Source organism: Culicoides brevitarsis, chromosome 3 (genome assembly GCF_036172545.1).
Source record: "Culicoides brevitarsis isolate CSIRO-B50_1 chromosome 3, AGI_CSIRO_Cbre_v1, whole genome shotgun sequence".
Classification (NCBI taxonomy): domain Eukaryota; kingdom Metazoa; phylum Arthropoda; class Insecta; order Diptera; family Ceratopogonidae; genus Culicoides; species Culicoides brevitarsis.
Window position 1 is genome coordinate 6,217,461 of NC_087087.1, and position 21,494 is coordinate 6,238,954.

At 22.4% G+C, this 21,494-nt stretch overlaps 1 protein-coding gene and 1 long non-coding RNA gene across 2 annotated transcripts in view; one reads left to right on the top strand and one right to left on the bottom strand.

The window, feature by feature from the left end:
- Window positions 1–4,154: 4,154 nt before the first annotated feature.
- LOC134833819 (putative pre-mRNA-splicing factor ATP-dependent RNA helicase DHX16) overlaps window positions 4,155–21,494 on the bottom strand; it is a 33,399-nt gene continuing 16,059 nt past the window's right edge. Inside the window, exons 2-4 of the mRNA XM_063848275.1 lie at window positions 11,340–11,374; window positions 7,131–7,491; window positions 4,155–5,287 (exon numbers count right to left, since the gene is read on the bottom strand). Of these exons, the coding sequence (XP_063704345.1) occupies window positions 4,155–5,287; window positions 7,131–7,491; window positions 11,340–11,374 (1,529 nt within the window). The remainder of the gene's footprint in view (window positions 5,288–7,130; window positions 7,492–11,339; window positions 11,375–21,494) is intronic.
- Window positions 11,692–12,180, top strand: LOC134835594 (uncharacterized). Its single transcript, XR_010162201.1, has 2 exons — window positions 11,692–11,942; window positions 12,009–12,180. It is a non-coding gene; the product is annotated as an uncharacterized LOC134835594 (long non-coding RNA).

Consider the following 21,494-nt stretch of genomic DNA (forward strand, 5'->3'; position numbering starts at 1 on the left):
GTACCTAAAATAAAAATAAAAATAAAATAAAAATAAAAATAAAAATAAAAAATAATTAAATTCAAATAGAATTAAAAATTTTAAAAATTAAAAACTTAAAGATTTTTAAAATAATAAATTTTTAACTTAATATTAAAATTTTCAATTTAATTTTAATTTTTTAACTTAAATTTTAACTTAATTTTTTTTAATTATGATTTTGATTTAAATTAAATTATTTAAAAATAATTTTTTTAATATAAAAAAAATATTTCAATTAATCCAAACCAAGCAAAAATTCTACTTAAAATATTTAATTTTATTAAATTAATAAAATCCCAAATAAAAAAATAAAATTACTTACCAATAATTTGACCCAAAATTCCATTTTTCCTTCAAAAAATTTAAAGAAAAAATTCCACGAAAATAAAATATGTCACTTACCTTTAAATCTCTTCTCATTCACCTTTTTTTCATTATTTTTTGTCACTCATAAATAACGCAAAAGCGACAAGAAAAAAAACACATTCCTTTTCAATTTTTTATTTATTTTTCTCCTTTTTAAAAATATAACAATTTTCTTATTATTATCATTATCATTTTTTTTTGTTCTAAATTTTACGCTTTTACAACTTTACACGCGCACTTTTGTCCTAAATATTTTTCTTTCTTTCTGTTTTTCGCTCATCTTTCTACTTTTTTGTGTGTGTTTAACATACATAACAGTAATAATAAGAATAATAATCATAATCAACATACAACTAAGTGTTTTTTTGTGTGTGTTTGTCTCTGCCTCAGCTAAACATAAATAAATCTCTACGTTTTGTGTGTCAATGAGAGAGTTTTACATTTTTTTTCCTTCTTCTACTTTTCATTTATTTATTTTATTCATTCATTTTTATTCAAAGTCGTCGTCGTGCAACAACTTTTCCTTTTTTTTGTGTTTCTTTCTTGTTTTGTTGTTATTATTTTTCTCGAACAAATATTTTATCGTCATGTGAAAAACGAAATGTTTACTTCGGAAAACAAAGAAAGTGAAAGTTTTTTAAGCGGCTAATTTACAAAGTTTTTTTTTTCAAAGATTTGTTTTTTTTTTAATTTCTACTTGTAACTTCTACTTTTTTTTATTAAATTTAATTTTATTTTATTTCTACAATTTTTTTTTCTCTACGAATTTTTTTCCAGTTTATTTGTCCGAAAATATTTACAAGCCATTTTTGGTGAGCTGAGCATTAAAAGCTTAATTCGCTCTTCTTCTTTGTCATTTTTTTATAATTTTTTTTATGAAAAGATTCAATTTTCTTCCCTGTCTGCAACAAACTCGAGTGCAATTAAAATAAGAGGTAATTTTTTATTACAATTTTATTACGTGATGTTTAAAAACGAAGCCTTTTATTGTTTTTTTTTTATAAAAACCACACAGAAATGACTTAAGAAAAATTATTTCCGTACTTTTTATGTAAATCAAGACGTTTTCTTTAAAAAAAAAAGGATTTTCAGTAAAAAAAAAGTTTTATTTTTTATCTGCAGGAAAAGAAACGGAAAAGGACAAGACATAATAATAAGGACTATAATTCAAACTTTTACAAGTCATTTTTTATTTAGTCTCGAAAAAGAAAGAAAAGAAACTTTTTTCATTTCTAATGAATGAAAAAGCGAAAAAACCACGAACAGATAAATTTTCTCGGTGAAAACTGGAAGAATGACATTTTCTTTGCTGCTCATTGAAAATAATTTTCATTAATCAAAAAGTGAATTTTAATTTAACTTGGAGGCAAAATTATATGGTAAACACAAATTTTCGGATTTTCCTCGAAGAAGCAAAAAGTTTTCATGCCTTTTGCGTGTCAACAGGTAGAACATACAAAGGAACACACTGAGAAATATATTTACGTTCAAAGAGGGAAGAAGCAAAAGTTTATTACGATGTTTTTCCTTTTTCTTGCCGTTTTCATTGCTTGTCTTGCGTTTGCAGATTTTTCGACAGGGATGTGAGTCTTAAGGGGTCCTATTTTTAATAAAATTTTATATTTTTCAAAAATTTAATATATTTTTAAAAATTTTATATTTAAAAAAAAATTAAATATTTTTTTAATATTCAATTTATTTAATTAATTTTTTTAATTTGATTAATATTTTTTTAAAAAATTTATATTTTTGAAATTAAAAATTAAAAAAAAATAGTTTTAAAAAATTGTAATTCATTCCTTTAATTACTTTTTATTTTTTTAATGGAAAAATTAATTTTTTTAGAGAAAATTTTTTTTATGGAAAAAAATAATTCTTTTAGAGAAAATTTTAAAAATTAAAAAAAAATAATTTTATTTCTTGCAAAATATTTTAAAAATAATTTTGCACTTTTTTCAATAAAAATTTTGGATTTTGTCTATTTTTTAATTTTTTTTATTATAAAATTTTTAAATAAATTTTTTTTTTTTATTTTAAATTTAAAAAAAAATTTTTAATTAATTTTTTGATTTTAAATAAAAAAATTTTCATTAATTTTTTATTTTTAAATTAAATTTTTTAAATAAATTTCTTATTTTTTAAAGAAAGAATTTAATTTTTTAAATATTTTTTTTATTTTTTAAAAAAAATTTTTTTTTTAAATTAAAAAAATTTTTTCTCTTGAACTAAAAAAATTTACAAATTTTTACAAAATTTTGAGAGAAATTTCAATATATAGAACATAAATTGCCGTAAAAATTATTTTTAAATTTCCTGAAAATCTAAAAATTATCCAAAATTTCAAATAAAAACGAAATTTTCCCATCATTTCTCCATCCCTGTATCAGCCTTGGTTATTATCATGACTTTCATGGCAACTTTTCCCCACATATTTTGCCTCGAATGCGAACGAGTAGTATCCATTAAATTGCTTTAAACGGTTTGTACCCTTCCTTTGTTCTTATTTTTGCGGTGTACATGTGTTTGCCTCTTATATTAAACTAAACGAAGACATTTTTGGGACAAGAATTCAATTTTCCCTTGAAATTGCCTTGAAATGATTTTTTTTTCTTGTTTCTTCTCGTTTCGAAGACAGGAATGATAAGAAAATGAATCTGCTCAATATACCTGAAGATGCACAGTGGGAAAATTACGTTTCGCGTGAAAAAATATATTTTGGCTTTTCGATATGTTTTATGGAGAAAAATTATCTAAATGAGACGAAAAAAAAAAATTAAGAAAAATTCAAAATAATTATTAAAACATTTAAAAATTGCTCAAAAATCAATTTTTCGATATTTGAGCAATTTTGAAATTTTTTTATGAATTATTTTGAATTTTTATTTTATTTTTTTATTAAAAATAATTTAAAAAATTAATATAATTTTTTAAAAATTGTCCAAAAATATTTTTTTTATATTTGGGCAAATTTTTAAATTTATGAATAAATATTTTTTTTTTATTTTTTTAAATAAAAAATTTAAAAAAAATCCAAATAATTCTTCGAAAATTGCCCAAAATTTTTCGAAAATTTTTTAATTCATGAAGAATAGTTTTGACTTTTTTAATTTTTTTTTATCTTAAGTTAAATAAATTTATTTTCAAACATGAAAAAAAGACCAAAAAATTTAAAAATTTCTAAAAAAAAATTCAAAAATTGCTCAAAAATTAATATTTTTATATTTGAGCAATTTTGAAATTTTTGAAAAATTATTTTAATTTTTTGTTTAAATTAAAAATCGAAATAATTTTTAAAAATTTCTAAAATTGCTCTTAAATCAATTTTTTCGATATTGGGCAATTGCAGAATTTTTTAAAAATTATTTAGAATTTTTTTAAAAGTTATTCGTCTCAATTAAATAATTTTTTTTTTCATAAAACATATCAAAAAAAGTCACAAAATTTAATTTTCAACGCGAAACGTAATTTTTTCACTGAAAAAAAAATCGACTCAGAAGAAGAGCGAGGTTGTTTTTTCTTTTCTAACATAATATCTCAATGTCAGTCGTCGTCGTCGTCGAGAAAAATGTGTCCCCAAAGTCTAATCTAAATTTATGTGTGTGTGTGTGTTTGTGTGCGTCGCTTGTCTATTTGCTTGCGCGAAATGTTTTTCCATGTCTGTCACATGTCTCATTTATATCCTACTACCTTGCTCTATATTTATATAATTTTTACACTTATTTTTTTTTGTTCATCATTTTTGTGAGTTTTTTTTTCTGTGTGACTTTTTAAGGCATCGTTAGGCGATTTTGTTCATTTTTCGTGCTAATACTATTGTTGCTGTCGGTGCGACGTCGCGTTCTTGTCGGACTCCCAACTTTGCGATCAGTAATCGCGACGAATGGGAGTCGTTTCTTCTTGACACCCCCAAAGATGCCCGAACCCGACGCCGAGGGAGATTGGGTGACTGTGTGATAGATGAATTGCCCGGCGCGCGACGACACCTTGAACGGGGGCGAGTGATTATTGCTTGCTATACTGGATGCGGTAAGGTTGAATTTTGCCGATTTGCTGAAATTCCGGGATTTTTCGTCGTAAATGACGCGAACATTGTCCTCCGGTAAGGCATTTGGATGGGCAGTTGCCTCAATTTCGGTGCTCCATTTATTTTTGCTCGGCTTTTGTTCCTCGAACAAGTCATCTTCGAGCCAATGCGGGTTTTTTTTCGCGTGAAATCGCTTCTCGGACTGCGGCGGGAGCGTTCCTTCGAGCAAATCGATCAACTGCTTGTTCCGGCGATTGTATTTTTTCACGTACGGCGGCAAATCGTCGTCTTCTTCCTCGAGATGCGACTTCACTTTATTAAAATACGGATATTTTTCCTTGGATTTTCCGTTAATTTTCCGTGTGACGTCATCATGAGTCTCCAAACGGTTCGAATTGTCGTAGAAACTGATGCGTCCGCGATATTGGTCACTTCCGTAATTGGCGCGATATCCCGAACGGAATTGCCCGTCGTCCTTCACTTGACGCTGCTCCGTGCCAAAAGTCTGCGAAAGCTTCCGATTGCGATGTTTGGTGCGACGACGATGCGAATGAGGATTTTCTCCAAACTCGTCGTCGCGATGAAAGCGAGAAAAATGATGGTGTGCGGGCGAGAAGGAATGCGAGTAATATTCTGGAAGATAAGATGACGACTTGTGATGTTTTCTTGTGTGTTTTCGCATCTTTTTGAATTTTGAGTGATGATTCCGGCGTAACTGAAGCTCATCGTCGTCTTCGTCGGTATCCTCGTCGTAGTTGTTGTTTTCCAAGTCGTCATCAACTTCAGCACTTGTCTTGTAAATTTCTCGCACGTACGGCGATGGAGTAGAGGTTGTTGTTGTTGTTGTCGACGTCGTCGTTAGTACGGTTGTTGAATCTGTAATAGACATCATTTTATTTTTTTTAGAGCGTTTTCTTTTTATTTTTTGGGGAGAGAGGGAATTATTTTTTAATGTCTGTCTGTTTAAAAAAAAATATTTTTTTAATTTTTTTTTAATTAAAAGTCGAAGTTAAAAAAAAATTAAAAAAATAATAAATATTTAAAAAAAATAACTTAAAGATTAAAATAAATAATTTATAAATTTAAAAATAAAATTTAAAATTTAAATTTCAAAAATTTATTTAATATTTAAAAATATTAATTATTATTAATTTAATTATTTATTTAATTTAAAAAAAAATAAATTTTATTAAATTATTAAATTTTATTAATTTAAAATTATTTTATTAAAAAATTAATTAAATTAATTTATTTTTATTTAATTAAAAATTTTATTTTAAAAATATTAAAAAATTGAAAAACTATTTTATAAATTAAATTTAATTTAATTCATTTTAATAATTTATTAATATTTTTTTTTTAAATATTTAATTTTAAAAAATAATCTAAAAATATTTTCAATTTAAATTAATTTTAATTATTTTTAAATATAAAATTTTAATTAAAAAAAAAAAAAAAAAAAAAAATTTAAAAAAATGATTTCTCTTAATTTTTAATATATTTTTAAAAAAATCAATTTAAAAAATAATAAAAATAATTTATTTTAAATTGTGGTTAAAATTTTAAAAAAAAAAATTAGAAAATAAAAATGAATTCTTTTTCTGTAAAAATTAAAATTTTAAAATTTTGAAAAAAATTTAAAAAATAATAATTTGAAGTAAATAAATAAATTTATAAACAAATTCTTTTAATTTGAAAAAAAAATTTCTTTGAAAATAAAAAAAATAAAAAAAAAATTATTAAAAAAAATTAAAAAATTAAAAAATATTAAAAAAAAAAATTTGCAAGAAATTTATTTCCAAACTTTAACAAAAATTTAAATAAAAAATAATTTTCTTAAAAATCGAAAAAATTAATTTTTTTTATTAAATTTAAATAATTTAAAAAAAAAAATAAAATCATAAAAAAAAATTCTTTTTGTTTAAAAAGAGCAAAATTGGAAAAAATTGCCGTTAAATATTTGAGAAAAAATTAATTTGAAAAAAAATCCTGAACTAAAGTAGAAATTTATTTTTATGAAAAAAAGTTGAAAAAATCATCAAAAAAATGTTAAAAAATCATCAAAAAAATGTTAAAAAATCAAAAAATTTGCAACAATTTTTTTTATTTTTTAAATTCTTTAAAAAAAATTGTTAAATATTTTTTTGCTATTAAATTCAAACTAAAATAAATAAAATTTATAATTAATTTTTAAAAATACTTAAACTTTTATAAATAATAATATAAAATACGCTCAAATAAAATTTTTCATGACAAAAAAAACTTTTTTTTATCATCTTGTCTTTTGTTGTTTGTTGTTGTTGCTCTTCTTACACTGATAATAATAGCACGTGAAGCATAAAAAAGTGTGAATTGGTAACGGGTGGCATGGCATGTTGTTAACGTGATGAGAAAAACGTAAAAAAAGAAAAAAACATGCAAAAAACGATGACATATTCGTCATTTTAAGTACGCCTGTCGTCGACATCGTCGGATTTTCACCCCGGAAAAGGCGTTTTTGATTTTTAAACGCGAGTCGCACCCAACAAAAAAGACCTCATTACACACTTTGTCATGCAAATTCCGCGACAATTCAATATTTTTTTCGTTTTTTTCTTTTTCATTATTTATTCATAAATTCATTCCATCATGCTTGATTTAAATATTTTTTTTTCTAAATTTTAGATATGCGCATATTTTATTATTTTTTTTAGCAAAAAATATAGAAAAAATCACTTACCCAAGTAATCGTCGGCATCGGAGTCAATTCTGCCAAAAACGGGTGTGCTATCGTTGAGAATGCGTCGTTGCTCCTCATTGATGTCGACACTGTCGAAAAACCTATTATATTTATCTGCATCATAATTTTTGTAATCGTTATTGCTTCCATTATCATTATCGTCGTTCTTCTTTGCCGACAACTCGATAAAATCGTCTTCGGTCTCTTCGCTGCTATCGAGCACGGGATCGAGACGCACAATTGCCGGCATCTGTTTGTCTTTGTCGAGAACACTTTCCAGATTAAACTCGTCGCCGTCAGCTGGTGCCAGTGCAATAAAATTCTCATCTTCATCATTTTCGCGTCGATGTCGGTATTTAACCTGCTTTGTGTGAGTGACAACAATATCAATCAGGAGACGTGCCAAGATGATTGAAATGAAAGAAAAAACGGGAGAGAAAAAAGAGAATTGATTGAGAAACAAGAAAACAGCAAATTATCTATCAAGAAGTACATAAAAAAGGTAGCGAGAATTATTTTGTGAGAAAAATTTTCATTTTTTTTAAAAATTAATTAATTAAATTTAATTTAAAAAAAATTAAATTAATAATAAATAAAATTAATTTTAAAATTAAATTAAATTATTTTTTAAATTAAATCATTAAATTAATTTAATAAATTTGGCTATAAATTTTTATTTTTTTTTATTAAAAAAATTCTATTAATTTAATAATGTATTTTGAAAAATTCAATTAATTTTTTTAATAATATTTAATTATAAAATCTAATTTATTTAAATAAAAAATTAAATAAATTAAAATAGAAAAATTTATTATTACTGTTTATTTAATTTTATTTTTTTTTTGAATTAACAAGAAAGCGATTTTCAAATTTTAATTATATTTGCTAATTTTTTCATTTTCCTGAAATTATAATTTTATTAATATTTTTTTTCATTTTAATTTATTCTTTAGTTTATTTTATATTCTTAATTATAATTTAATTTTAATTAAATTAAAAATTTAATAAAAAAAATATTTAATTAAATTAATTTAAAAATTAAAGTTAAAGCAAACAAAAAATAAAATATTTAATTATGCGGCTAATTAATTTTATATAATATTAATAAAAACATAAATAAATAAATAAAATTTAAGTTTAATTAATTCTGTAAAATTAACAAAAAATTAATAATTTTTATGTTAAAAATTTTTATAATTTAAAAAAAAATCGTAAATAAAAAAAATTCATAAAAATAAAATTTCATCTAAAGTAAAATGAAAAAAATTAATGAATTTGAAGTTATTAAAAAAATTTAAATTTATAAAAAATAAAATTTTAAATAATTAATTAAAAAATTTCATAATAAATTTATTTTGATTTATTTTTCAATAATTTTTTTAATATTTAATTTTTTTTTTTCATTTTTCAACTTAATATTAATTAATAATTTTTTTTTAAAATTATTTATTTATATTAATTTATTTTATTAATTTTTATTAAATTAATATTTTATGAATGAAAACAAAAAAAATAAAATAAAAAAAATAAGAAATTTTTTAACAAATCAAAACAAAACCATGACACTACAAAAATACCCTTTTTTTTCTCACAAAATCACATCTACCAACGCAAAAATAATGAGAAATGACACATGTCGCCTCAGTTACACACAAAACTCAAACGATTTTTCTACGAAACGATTTAGAAAGAGAGAGATGAGGGATTTTTTTTTGCCGTTATCTATTTTTAAGTATACCGATAGGATTGACACGTTAACTAGCGAGTTGTTTCGACATTTCCTTAAATTTGTATTTATTTTCGCAAACACATCGATAGGAAAAAGTTAAGTGACATTTTGATTGATGTAACTAATCTACTGAAGTAAACGTGAGCAAAATTCCAACAGACGTTCAATAATTAGTTGATTTTCAAATTAAAAGTTTGTCTGCATTTTCAGAAGAAACCACGTGACCTTCTTTCCTTTTTTTATCGATTGGCAAAATTTAATCTATCCTTCGGGATTTTGTAGAAAAAATAAAAAAAAAATCCGCCCGAGAGAAAAATTCAATAGCTTTTCATCGAATTCGATTCAGCGGAAGAAAAAAATTTCGAAGTAAATCACAAGTTAAAAGAAAACGAAGAAAGAGAAAAATTTTCATCAATCTTCCATTAAATAGACGAGTTATTGATTTTGCCATTAAAAAACGGGAGAAAATGCTCCAATAATAATATATTTCTTTCAATTATTATTTTTATTTTTTTTTTGCTCAAAAAGAAAACGAGTAAAAAGTAAGAAATATCTGCAGCAATTTACCTTCGAGAATGATCGTCGTCGTCGAAAAAAAAAGTTTTTGCTTCATTGGAGCGAATTAATTTAACAACCGGTGTTCCGTTTGCTCGAAATGCATTTTTACTTACGACACAGAGGAAAATTGCTCGTTCAATGTCAGAATTTATGGAAAACAAGGCAAGAAGGAGTGCATTCGAATAATAAAAGCTGGTCGTCGTTGTTAAGCGTTCAAAGACTCTTATCTGCCATCAATCATTTGACCTAGATTATGAAAAATTTTTAGCTTCCAAAGCAACCTTTCGTTTTCGACGTTTGGGTTGTTCGTTTGGCGTTGTCATAACATGAAATGCATGCTCCAACTAACACACACAAAACGGAAACAAATAAATGAAATGCGAATATTTTTCGGAGGGAGTTTGCGAAATTTTATGAAATTCGTGATTCTATCCTTACGGGAATTTTTGGTCTGTCTGTTATGAAATTTCTTATTAAAAAAATTAAATAAAATTAAGGTTAATAAAAAAATTATTTTTTTTTTAATTAATTTAATTATTAATTTTTTTATTTAATTTATTTTTTAATTAATTATTTTTATGAAAAGTTGAATAGTTCAATTTTAATTTAATCATAAAAATAATTAATTAAAATAATAAATAAATTTAAAAAGATAATTAAAATATAATTAAATAAAAATAATAAAATTAATTTTAAAAATAATTCAATTTGAAAAAAAATTAAAATCCTTTCGGTTGTTTTTTAATTTTAAAAAATTTTGTTAATTAAACTTACAATTAAAAATAAAATTATTAAATACACAAAATAAATTAAATAAAAAAAATTATTTAAATTTATTAATTAATTTCTTAAAAAATTATTTATTTAAAAAAAATAAATAAAACTTGAAATTAAAGTTTTTATTTAAATTTTATTAATTTAATTAATATTTTTTAATAATTTAAATTTTTTAATTGCAAAAAAGCAATTTTAAAATTTTTGATAATTTTATTTAAATAAATAATTTAACTCAACTCAAATTTTTATTTATATTTTTTTATTTTTATAAACTAAACTAAAATTCTCTAAAAATTTTCTAAACATTTTTCTTGTAAAAAGAAATTTTTTTTTTCATTTTTTTATTTAAAAAATTAAAAATTGTAAAATATTTTTTTAATAGGTTATGGGTCCATTAAATCAGCATATTTTTTTTTATTTGAAAAAATTATTTGGAAATTTTAAAAATTATTTTTCAAAAATTGGAAAGTAAACATTTTTAAATTAAAAATTGAAATATTTTAAAAAATTCTTAATATTTGTAAAAAAATTATTCGTTTCTTAAGTTTTTTACAAATTTTCAAAATTTTCAAAGAAAATATTTTCTTCAATATGAAAATTATACAAAATTTCCAAAAATTTCCCAAAACATTTTTTCACTTTTTGAAACTCTTTTGAGAGTCTTTAAAAATTTAACTTCTTAGCTTATAAATTGTAAAATATTAATACGAAATGCGCTCACAGAATTTCACAAAAATTCCCTTTTTATCAAAAAAAATAATTTTAACTGTTATATTTTACTATAAATTCTGCCATTTCCGTACTCGTGCCTTTTCCAGCTTGTCTCTTTCTCTATGATAAAAAATAATACAAAACGCTATAAGGAAGGCAATTTCTCCAATTTAATATCTTTTAAAATGCAATCAACTTCAACTAATGGCTTAGTTTCCTGATGTTAACAATTGTTTGTAGGCATCTTGTTATCCAGCCGATTTGTGCCCGATAAAAGATGCAACATGAAAATATTTCTCTCTGTCTCTCTCTTAATGAAAAATGAAATGATAAAATACAATTAAAATGCATTTTGCAACAACACACATAACATAACATAAATGTAACAAGAAGTTTATTAATCACGTACAAAATATCGTTGGAGAGATACTTACTTTAACTTGTTCTTGTGAATTTGTTGTATCGAGTCCTGGAATGAAAGAAAAAAAAAGAGAAAGAAGTGAGTAAAATAGCTACATTAGTAAAGCTCTTTAGTTCGGATTTAATTTTTCTTTGCTTGGAATGTATTTGGAAATAATTACGATATCTCTCTTTGAATCGATTTGAAAAATTCTATGGGTTGAAAAATGATGAATTTTACACGAAAAAGATTTTTTTAAATTCGTGACATTTTTTTCGTGCAATTTTTTTTAAATTTAAATCTATAAAAAAAGTTCGTGATACTTGATAAAAAAAAAAATTTAGTATAAATTTGCTTTTAGTTAAAAATTAATTCAGTGTTCGAAAAACCTTTGTTAAGAATCAACTTTTAATTTAAAAAAATGTTTTTAAAAACTTTATTCGCGATTTATTTCGCTCTTTTGGCAATTTCTTTCGTAAAATCGGATCCTGAAGGTGAATGTCCCAAACGAGACAATCCATTAAGTTTTACTTTTCTTCCTGATGACACCTATTGTGATACTTTTTGGCAATGTTTGCATGGAACTCATTATAAACTCATTTGTCCAGCAGGTTTAATGTTCAATGTTGAGACAAAGGTAATTTTTAAGAATAATTTAATTTTATTAATTTTTTTTTTATTTTTTTAATTTGTTTTTTTTTAGCTTTGTGATTTTCCAGAATATGTAGATTGTGTAGATGATGATGTTAGTGAAAATTGAATTTGAAGTACATCTTGAACTAGTTTTTAGTTCAAAAAATAATTTTGATTGAAAAAAAAAATGTTTTCAAGTTATTCAATTCAAATCAAATCAATAAAATCTGATTGGATCCAAATTTTTTTTTTGTTTTATATTTATTTTAATATCAATAAGTATAGATGAAAAAATAAAAAATAAAATGTTTTAATTTTTGAAAAATATTTTCAAATAATTTTTTAGTTAAAATTATTTATTATTTTTTATTTTATTTTTATTTTTTTATAATTTATATTAATTTTAAAAAATTTAAAAGTAAAAAATAAAATTAATGATTAAAAAATTTTTTAAAAAATATGTAAATCTATATTTCAATTATTTTGAATGTTTAAATGAATTAATTGGAAATTCAGTAAAAATATTTTTTCTCCAAATTTTAATGAATTATTCAAAGCCATAATATTCATGAAAAATTATCAAAAAAATTTAAATTAATTTTTTTTATTTAATTTTTTTTTTTAAATAAAATTATTAATCTTTTTTATTAAAAATAAAGTTAATTAAAATTATTAATCTTTTTTATTAAAAATTATTTATTTTATTTTTTTTTAAATTATTAAATTAAATTAAATTAATTATTTTTTAAATTTTATTACTTCTGTTGAATTAAAAAAAAATTTAAATATAAATTTAAGTTAGGTCGAAAAAATTTAAATTAATGAAATATTCTAAATTAATTAAAAATTAACGAAAATTAATTTAAAAAAAAAGTCACTTAAACTCATCCCCTTCCAACCTACAGAGTCATTTGATCAGATCAACCATGTATGAAGAAATGTCTTGCCAATCTCCCGCTTATCTCTCTCTCACACACACACACAAAACGTTCAATATTTCAAAGCCACGCTTGGGACGAGAACATACGAGAACTTTATTATAAACTTCTCTGAACGAATGAAAAATAGACTTTAAAATTTTTTTCGTCGTCGTCGTTGGCAGCAGATAGATCGCGTTCTCAATGTTATTGCAATAAAAAACCTATTAAAACTTATGCAACATAAAGAGGCAAAAAAAAAAATTGTGTGCTCGTAACTGATGCTCTGCGATGCATGCGAGCAAGCAGGAAAGGCAACAAACATATGAAAATTTATTTTACATGCATGGAAAACCCCTTTTATGACTCCCTTTGATCGTATCAGCAATTTTTTTTTCATTATAGAGTTTAGTTACTCTTTATTCGCGTACGGAGCACGAGTTTCCGTTTATTTTTTTTATGTTTTATAACAATTTCATTGCACGAGAACAACAACGATGTAACGCAACGACAACCACCCGCCCGCTCTGTAAAAGGTCTTTTGTAATTTATGTGAATTCGATTGTGTTTTTATTACATTTTTACAAAAATCTGGGTCACGATTGTTCAAAGTTGTTGTCGATCATAGGTAATTGCTTGAATGAGACCTGAAAAAAATACCAACCGTCTCCATTATTTTTAAAAAACTTTATGAAGAAGTAGAAAAAAACGTAATAATGTGAAAAATTTGAGCACAAAATTCCCTTGAACATCTGTGGTCGTCTTTTGAAATTTTTGTTTGCCCACAAAATGATGTCGTTGTACGCGTTTGCCAAACAGACATATAAAATTTGGTGAAAAATGTTTGAGGTAACAACGTGAAGTGCGTTTTTTGGCGTTTGTTTGTGTGACACTTTGGCATCGTTGGGAACATTGGTTGCCGTAATGCGATTTGTGGTTTACCATATCGCACTAGTTGCAAAAGAAAAAATGTCAGAATTTGAGCAAATTGTAACAAAATGTTATTATTTTGTACAGTTTTTATGTAGAGACTGTTGGAAATAATAAAAAAAAAAGAAAAAATAAGTAAAAAAAGTGAAAGTTTGAAAAAAAAATTAAAGAAAAATTTTTAAATTGTTTTAAAATTGAAGAATTTTCACATAAATTAAATTATTTAAATTACATCAATTTTTATATTTTTTTTTTTAATTTTAAAGTTCAATTTAAATGTTTCTATATATTTTTTAATTATAAAAATTAAAAATAAATTAAAGAAAAAATAAAAATAAATAAAAAAAATATTAAAAATAAATAATTTAATTTAATTTAAATTTATAAATTTTAAAAATTAATTTTAAAAAATTTTTTATTCTGTCGAAACGTTTTAAATTTAAAAAAAATATTTTTAATATTTTGATGTAAATAATCTTTATGGTAGACTTTAAAATTTCAAAAATAATTATTTTGAATTTTTTAATCAGCCCTAAAATCGAAAAAAGCTCAAAAATCATATTTTAAAGTAATTTTTCTTTGTTACTCTTCAAATTTTTATAGCTCAATTTTCGTGACATTTTTTTTTTGAAATAAAAATAGTAAAATTTTGTTATAAACAAAGCCATAAAAAATTTCGTGACAATTTTTTTTTTTATATTTTTAAAAATTTAGTATAAATAAACTGATCGTTCGAAATAATTTTAAGTATTCTTTAAACCTTCTATTAGAATATCAAAAAAAAAAAATGTTCTTAAAAACCATTTTCGCGACTATTTTTGCTCTTTTAGCAATTACTTTCTTAGAAATTGGATCAGAGCCTGTTGGAAAATGTCCTAAAGATGATCTAGACGGAAATGCAACTATTTTGGCTGATGTAAAAAATTGTTCTGTTTTTTACATTTGCAGCGGAAGAGTTCCATATAAATTTGATTGTCCAGAAGGTACTCTTTTTGACAAAGAGTTTAAGGTATGATTTTAAAATCTTGTGAAAATATTATGAATTTTTAATTTTTTTATTTTCAGATATGCGATTGGGAAGATAATGTCCTCGATAAGGTCACTTGTGATGGCTTTACTGAAGAAATGACTGAATTTGAAGAAGAAAATTAAAATATTAAATTAAAAAATTAATCAAAAAATGATTTTAAAAAAATAAATAAATAATTCATTAAATTGATTAAATAATAACATATATAATTTATTTATTTAATTTATTAATTATTTTATTTAATTAATTAAAATTATTTTTATTATTTTTTTTAAATAAATAAATAAGAATAATTTTTATTAGTTAAATAAAATATTAGGTAAATTAAATAAATTAATTATTTAAAATTAAATAAAAATAAATAATAATTAAAATTTTTTTTTTTTTTTAAATAATTTTGAGTGAAAAAAATGTCATATAAAGTCAGAATTTAAAAAAAAACTAAAATTTTTTAAAAAATGACCTCAACAAAAAAATTATTGAAAAAATATTTTAACACTAACCAAATAAATAAAAAAATTCCTTTCGCTTGACTGAAACAAGGACCGTAATGAAGGAAGGTAAATATGCCAAGCGAGGAATTATCCGGTGAGTTTGTGTGTGTGTGTGCGAGAGAAATTAAAAAGTTTGTTAAAACCATATTTAAAATTTCATCGCACGTATAAACTATGATCAACAAGAGCTTGTACATTTTTGCTCATTTATAGCGAAACAAAAAAAAAATACTAAAAAGTTTTCCTTGACAACCAACTGAGCTGAACTGAAGTCAACTTGGCATAAATTAAAACTAAAAAAAAAAATATCTCACTCGGTGCACAAATGAATGAAATGCAACTTCATTTATTTGCTTGCCATCCACTTTTTTTTGTGAATAATTTTTAAACAACAGCAGCGGGGGAACAGCATTAGTGTCTAAAGTCGGACAATAAATATGCTTGAAACTTTTTTGTGTACCTATTGTTTTATTTTTGTCTCTCGTCGTCGTCGTCCTCGTACCGGAATGAACAAAAAAAAAATAACAATGATGATGAGGACGAGAAAAAAAACAACAGCAAAACTTTTTCTATTTAATTTTTTTTTTCGTTCTCATCCGTGTGCAGTGCCACGTGCACGTCGCGTAGCAAAAGTGAAATAATTGTCTTTTAATAATATCAACGCAGCAAAACACGAACCGACGAACGAACGATCTGGCCGGAAAAATTAATTTATGTTTTTTAACTTTTTTGTTTGTTGTCTTTTGATGAAAAAAAAAATAAGAAAAAAATTATAAAAAGAAAGCGATACAAAGAAGAAGCTGATCCTGAAAGTTTGTTTCTTTGTTTTCTTTGCCGTTTTTTATGGGCATACCAAGCATCAAAGACACTCATAATTAAATTCCTTTTATATGGGCGACGCACATAAAAGGAGACTTTATTTATGTGTGGAACGCGCGATGACCTCATTTACCTCTCTAATTATCCCGCTTCCATCCGCTGCGATAATTACTCGACATTAAACTACAAAATTACACTCGCAAAGCTTTTTACGACTCTCGAGTATCGTTCGCACACTCACATATGGAAGTTGTTATTGTTACTTACATACTCTGAATAACACACCTCGACATATATTAATATTATTATATGGCCCATTATTTTTCCTTCTCGTTGGTATATTGTGTGGTTCTATTACTTGTCTGGCTAAATACAAGGAGACTCAGGTAGAAATTTTGAGGTAATTTTTTAAAATTATTTTTCTTTTGTAATTATTTTATAAAAATTCAATAAAATTAAAAATTAATTTTTCACAATTTCTTTGTAAAAATCACATAAAAATAATAAATTTTAAAAAATTGCGAAAAATTTCAGTTATTATTAAATATTTAAATTTTTAATCTTTTAAATAAAAGGAAAAAATTATAAGTGTGCATTGGGTCAGAAATAATATTTTTTGAAAATATTTGAAATTTTCACTAACGTCCGAGGTTTTCAAAAAAGAGTTGACTAACTCCGTGCTAAACTCCAATTTTTCGGGAGTCTACTCCGAGTCGACTCTTTCAAAACTCCAAATTTAAAATATTTTTATAATTGAATTTATATGATTTTTAACACAAATGGGCAAAAATTATTTAGAATCCGTGTTTTTATGAAGTTTTCTTAAAGCTAGGCAAATTTTAAAGACATTTCATTGATAAAAATTTTCTAATACTTCTGTTTGTAACTTTAAAATAAAGAAAATCTATCAAATATATGCTTTTTTTGAAGCCCTGAGTCAAAAAAATAAAAAAATAAAAAACTTTTTAATATTTTTTTCAATTTAAAATTTTTCAAATTTTTTGAAAACTCGAAAACTCTACTCTAAAATTAAAAAAATAAAATAAAAAAAAAAAATTATAAAATATATTTGAAATAGAATTTCTTTATAAAAAAAATTAAAAAAAATGAAATTTTTGGTTGAAATTTAAGTCAAAGAAAATTAAAAATTTTGAAAGTTAAAAAAAAATTAAAATAAAATTAATTAATAAAAAAATAAATTTGTCACAATTTTTCTGTAACAATGAATTTCCAAAAAAAAAAATAGAAAAAAAATAATTAAAATTTATTTTAAATAAAATTAAAATTTTTAATATATTTTTTTTATAATTTTGTTTTCAATAAAAAAAATCAAAATTTCTACAGAAAAAAAATTTTATGTTAGCTTCATGGTTTTTTCTTATTTTAATTAATTTTTCTAAACAAAATTATAAAAAAATATATTAAAAATTTTAATTTTATTTAAAATAATAATTAATAATTTTTTTTTATTTTTTTGAAAATTCATTGTTACGAGAAACTGTGAAAATTTAATTTTTTTTTTTAATTTTATTTATTTTAGATTTTTTTTTAATTATTCATTGACTTCAAAAATAAATTTTATTTTCAAAAATAAATTTGTTTTAACTTTTTTGCACTTTCAGAACCTGAATTTTTATGTATTTTTTATATTATACTTTAACGTAAAAATTTCAATTTTTTTTATAAAAAATTAATTCTGACCCAATGCACATTATATTTTTTTTCCTTTTTCATATTTAAATTTTGTTAACCAAATGCAAATTTTTAAAATTTTATTTAATTTAATATTTAAAATTTTTAACCCAATACATTCTAAAATTTTTCCCTTCTGTGAAAATTTTAAATTTTTGCCCAAATGCACATTTTGAAAGTTTGACCCAATGCAAATTTAAAAATATTTCCCCAATAAAAATTTTAAAATAATTTCTTTAACTTTTTTAAATAATTTTTTCATAAAAATTTTCTACTTGGGCAACATTATATATTTTTATTATCATTATATTACTTTTTGCAGGACACAGCAAAAAAATAAAACTTTTTCACATATCGTTTCAATATTATGCCACAAATGAGCTCGACTCGTATCACGCAGAAAAAAAAACTTTTTATTATTATTCTTAAATAATAATAATGAGAACTGAATTAAGTACTAAAAATTGTGTCTCCCTCTCATTGTTTTGAAAAACTCAGAAAAAAAGCGTGACTAAAATCATAATTTTCCGTTCCAAATACCAAAACACCTGTTTTCGTTTAAATGTTCATGTTTCTTGTCGTTGTTATATAATTTTCTTGTTTTAATACAAAATTAATCGCGTGTAATTTTTTCTCTTTGAAAAGTAAAATATTAATGTAAATAAGAGCGTGAAAGAATGTAAAGTTGGCGAGAAATGAGGGCGTAAGTTTCTTCAATCACGAGAAATTTTTTTTTTAAATGGCTCTATTATTAAAATTTAATCTCAAAGGTTAAACTAATCATCATTAAATGAAAAAACTTCGGAAAATCTCTTTAAAAGTTGACAGTTCGACATCTGATGGGACTGTATCAATGTCCCGTTTATACCAATAAATGTCTGTTTGTTCACCTACAAGCAAAACACTTCCAGTCCAATAAATTCTCCAATAACTTATTCATACAGATAACCATTTCAGACACTTCATCCATATTTGATCACGGAGAGAGAAAAAAGGGGCATCACAAAAAAAAATAAATACAGTGATACATTTGTTATTTATTTATAAGCCATATCCCTCAAAATAGTCACAAAATCTTGCTCAGGGATCGTAAATCCGAGTCACGACATTTTTAGGGATGTTTTTATAAGGGTTGAAAGTTAAGTTTAGACAAAAGTCTTTTCTTGAAAATAAGAAAATTTTACTTTTACTTAAGAAAAAAAAAGCGAAATTATTCAAGAAAATCTTTTATTATTTTTTTAACAATAAAAATTTTAATTTTTAGAATAAAAAAAATAAAAATTAGTTTAAAAATTAAATTTAAAAAAAAAATAAAACATAAAAAAATATAATTAATTAAAAAAATTAAAATATTTTTTAATTTTCTTTTTTTTTAATTTTCAAAAATGATTAAATTTATTCTAAAATAAAAAAAAAATATTTGAAAAAAATATTTTTTATTTTTTAATCATAAAATATTTTTTTAATTTACTTAATAATATTCTTTTATTTTGAGAACTCTTAAATAAACAAAAATTATTTAATTAATTCAAATAATTTAAAATCCTAATTTAAATGTTTGATGATATTTTTTAAAATCTTTCAAATCTTAATTAATTAATTTCTTTTTTTTAAGACATTTTATTCTAAACAAAAAATAAAATAATTTAAAAATTAATTTAAAAAATTTTTTTTTTTAAATATTTAATTTTTAATTTTTTTTTAAATTTTAAGTTTTAAATTTTAGTTTTATTTTTTTAAATTTAATTTTTAAAAAAATTTTTATTTGAATCAATTAAATTTAAAATTTTTTAATAATTAAATTTTAATATTTGATTAAATATTTATTAAAAAAATTTAAATTTTTTTATTAATTTAAATTTTAATTAAATTTAAATAAATATAATTCAAATTTTATTAAATATAAAATTATTTATTTAAATTTAATTTAATTAAATAATTTAAAAAATTTTTTTTTTAATTAAATTAATTATTTTGATTTAAAATTAAATTATTTTATTAAATTATTTTTTTAATTAAATTTATTTTTTTTTTTTTTTTAATTTAATTTTTTAATTAAATTAAAATTTTATTTATCTCTAAAAATTTATTAAAATAATTTTTTTCCATTGAAATATTTATTTTTCTCCAAAAATTAAAAAAATTTAATGACGAATTTTCTTCAAATTTTAAAAAATCTTTCACAACCCTGCTTTTAGTTTTTTTTTATTTTAGGTCCCTTTTTCATAAATAGATAAAATATACAACAAACACTGAATATTATTATTATTATATTGAAAACCTTTTTTTCTTCATCTTTTAACGTCTTGTCTTTTATTTTTACTCACATATCATCCTCGAAGGAAGAGAAAAAAAAAGAAAAAAAACCGAAAGAGGCAGTGTCAAAATGTTTATTCAATCCACTTATAGAAAACTTGAACAAACAAAGACGCTGGCTTTTGGGCGGGCGACTGCTACGTGAGCAGCCGATGATATTAATGCGGATGTGTTTTCTTTGAATGGCATCAGAAGAGGCTAAAGCGAGCGCAAAAAAAAAGAAAAAAGTCAAAAGAACAATATTTTCTTTATGATAATGATCGAAAATGTTTCAACGACGACGAGAGACTAAAGACAGGAGATTTGCTTGTTTATCGCTTTTTTATGAGAAAACAAAAAAAAATATTTATAAACATATTTACACTTTTTGATCCTTTTGAACATCTTTCAAGTTTATCTTCAAAAGGAAAAACGAAGAAAATACGCAAAAAATTTGTTAGCACGCTGTTATTTAAGATTCTTATCGACGAAAAAAGGTCAACACGTTACTATTGAATGGTCAATAACAATTTGCACAAATTTACTTTTTTCTTCTTTTTGGCTTTTGGGCAGCTTTCAAAAGGTGACAGACACCAAAATGGAATTTTAAGTGTTAAAAAAGGTCCTGTCACGTCTCTCTAAGTCTCTCTTGATGCTCATTTCATTAAAAAAGCAAACAAAAAGTGCTTCTGGCGCCCATCGTGGGAACTTGAATGGAGACGCCCGGTTAAAATTTTTATCAAAGAAATGACGGAAAATGATGGGAAAAAAAGTTACACAGAACATCAAACGATGACTTTGTTGCTTTTTTGCTCTCGTTCTCTGTCGCTCTCGTTAGATTGAATTAAAAGATTACGTGAACAGGGGTCCCTTGTGTGTCGTATGTGTGTTTGATGACATGGCAACATTCAACGTTGTCTTTGATCCAATTAAGATACGACGACGGGGGATGACAACGACGACGACGATGAACAAAGTTCCTGGATTATTCCCGTATTTTTTTCGTTTTTTAGTGCATTTCCCGCATTTTTTCTCAAAATTGTGTGAAATTCTATAGAAGGTCTGTCGTGTTATTAAGAGGTTAAAATTTTAAAAAGTATTTAAAAATAAATTAAATTAAAAATTTTTTAAATTTTTAAATTATTAATTTAATTATTATTTTAATAATTTAATTATTTAATTTTTTTCAATATTCAGAATAAAAAAAAATAATTTTTTACTTGCTTCTATGAGTTCTAACTTTTTATATATTTAAAAAAAATTATTTTTTTTTTAATTTTTATTTTTTTAATAGAAAATTTTTTTAAATCCAAATTTTATTTTTTTTTAAATTTTTGAATTATTTAAATTTTTTTTTTATTTTTTTTTTTAATTTGTTT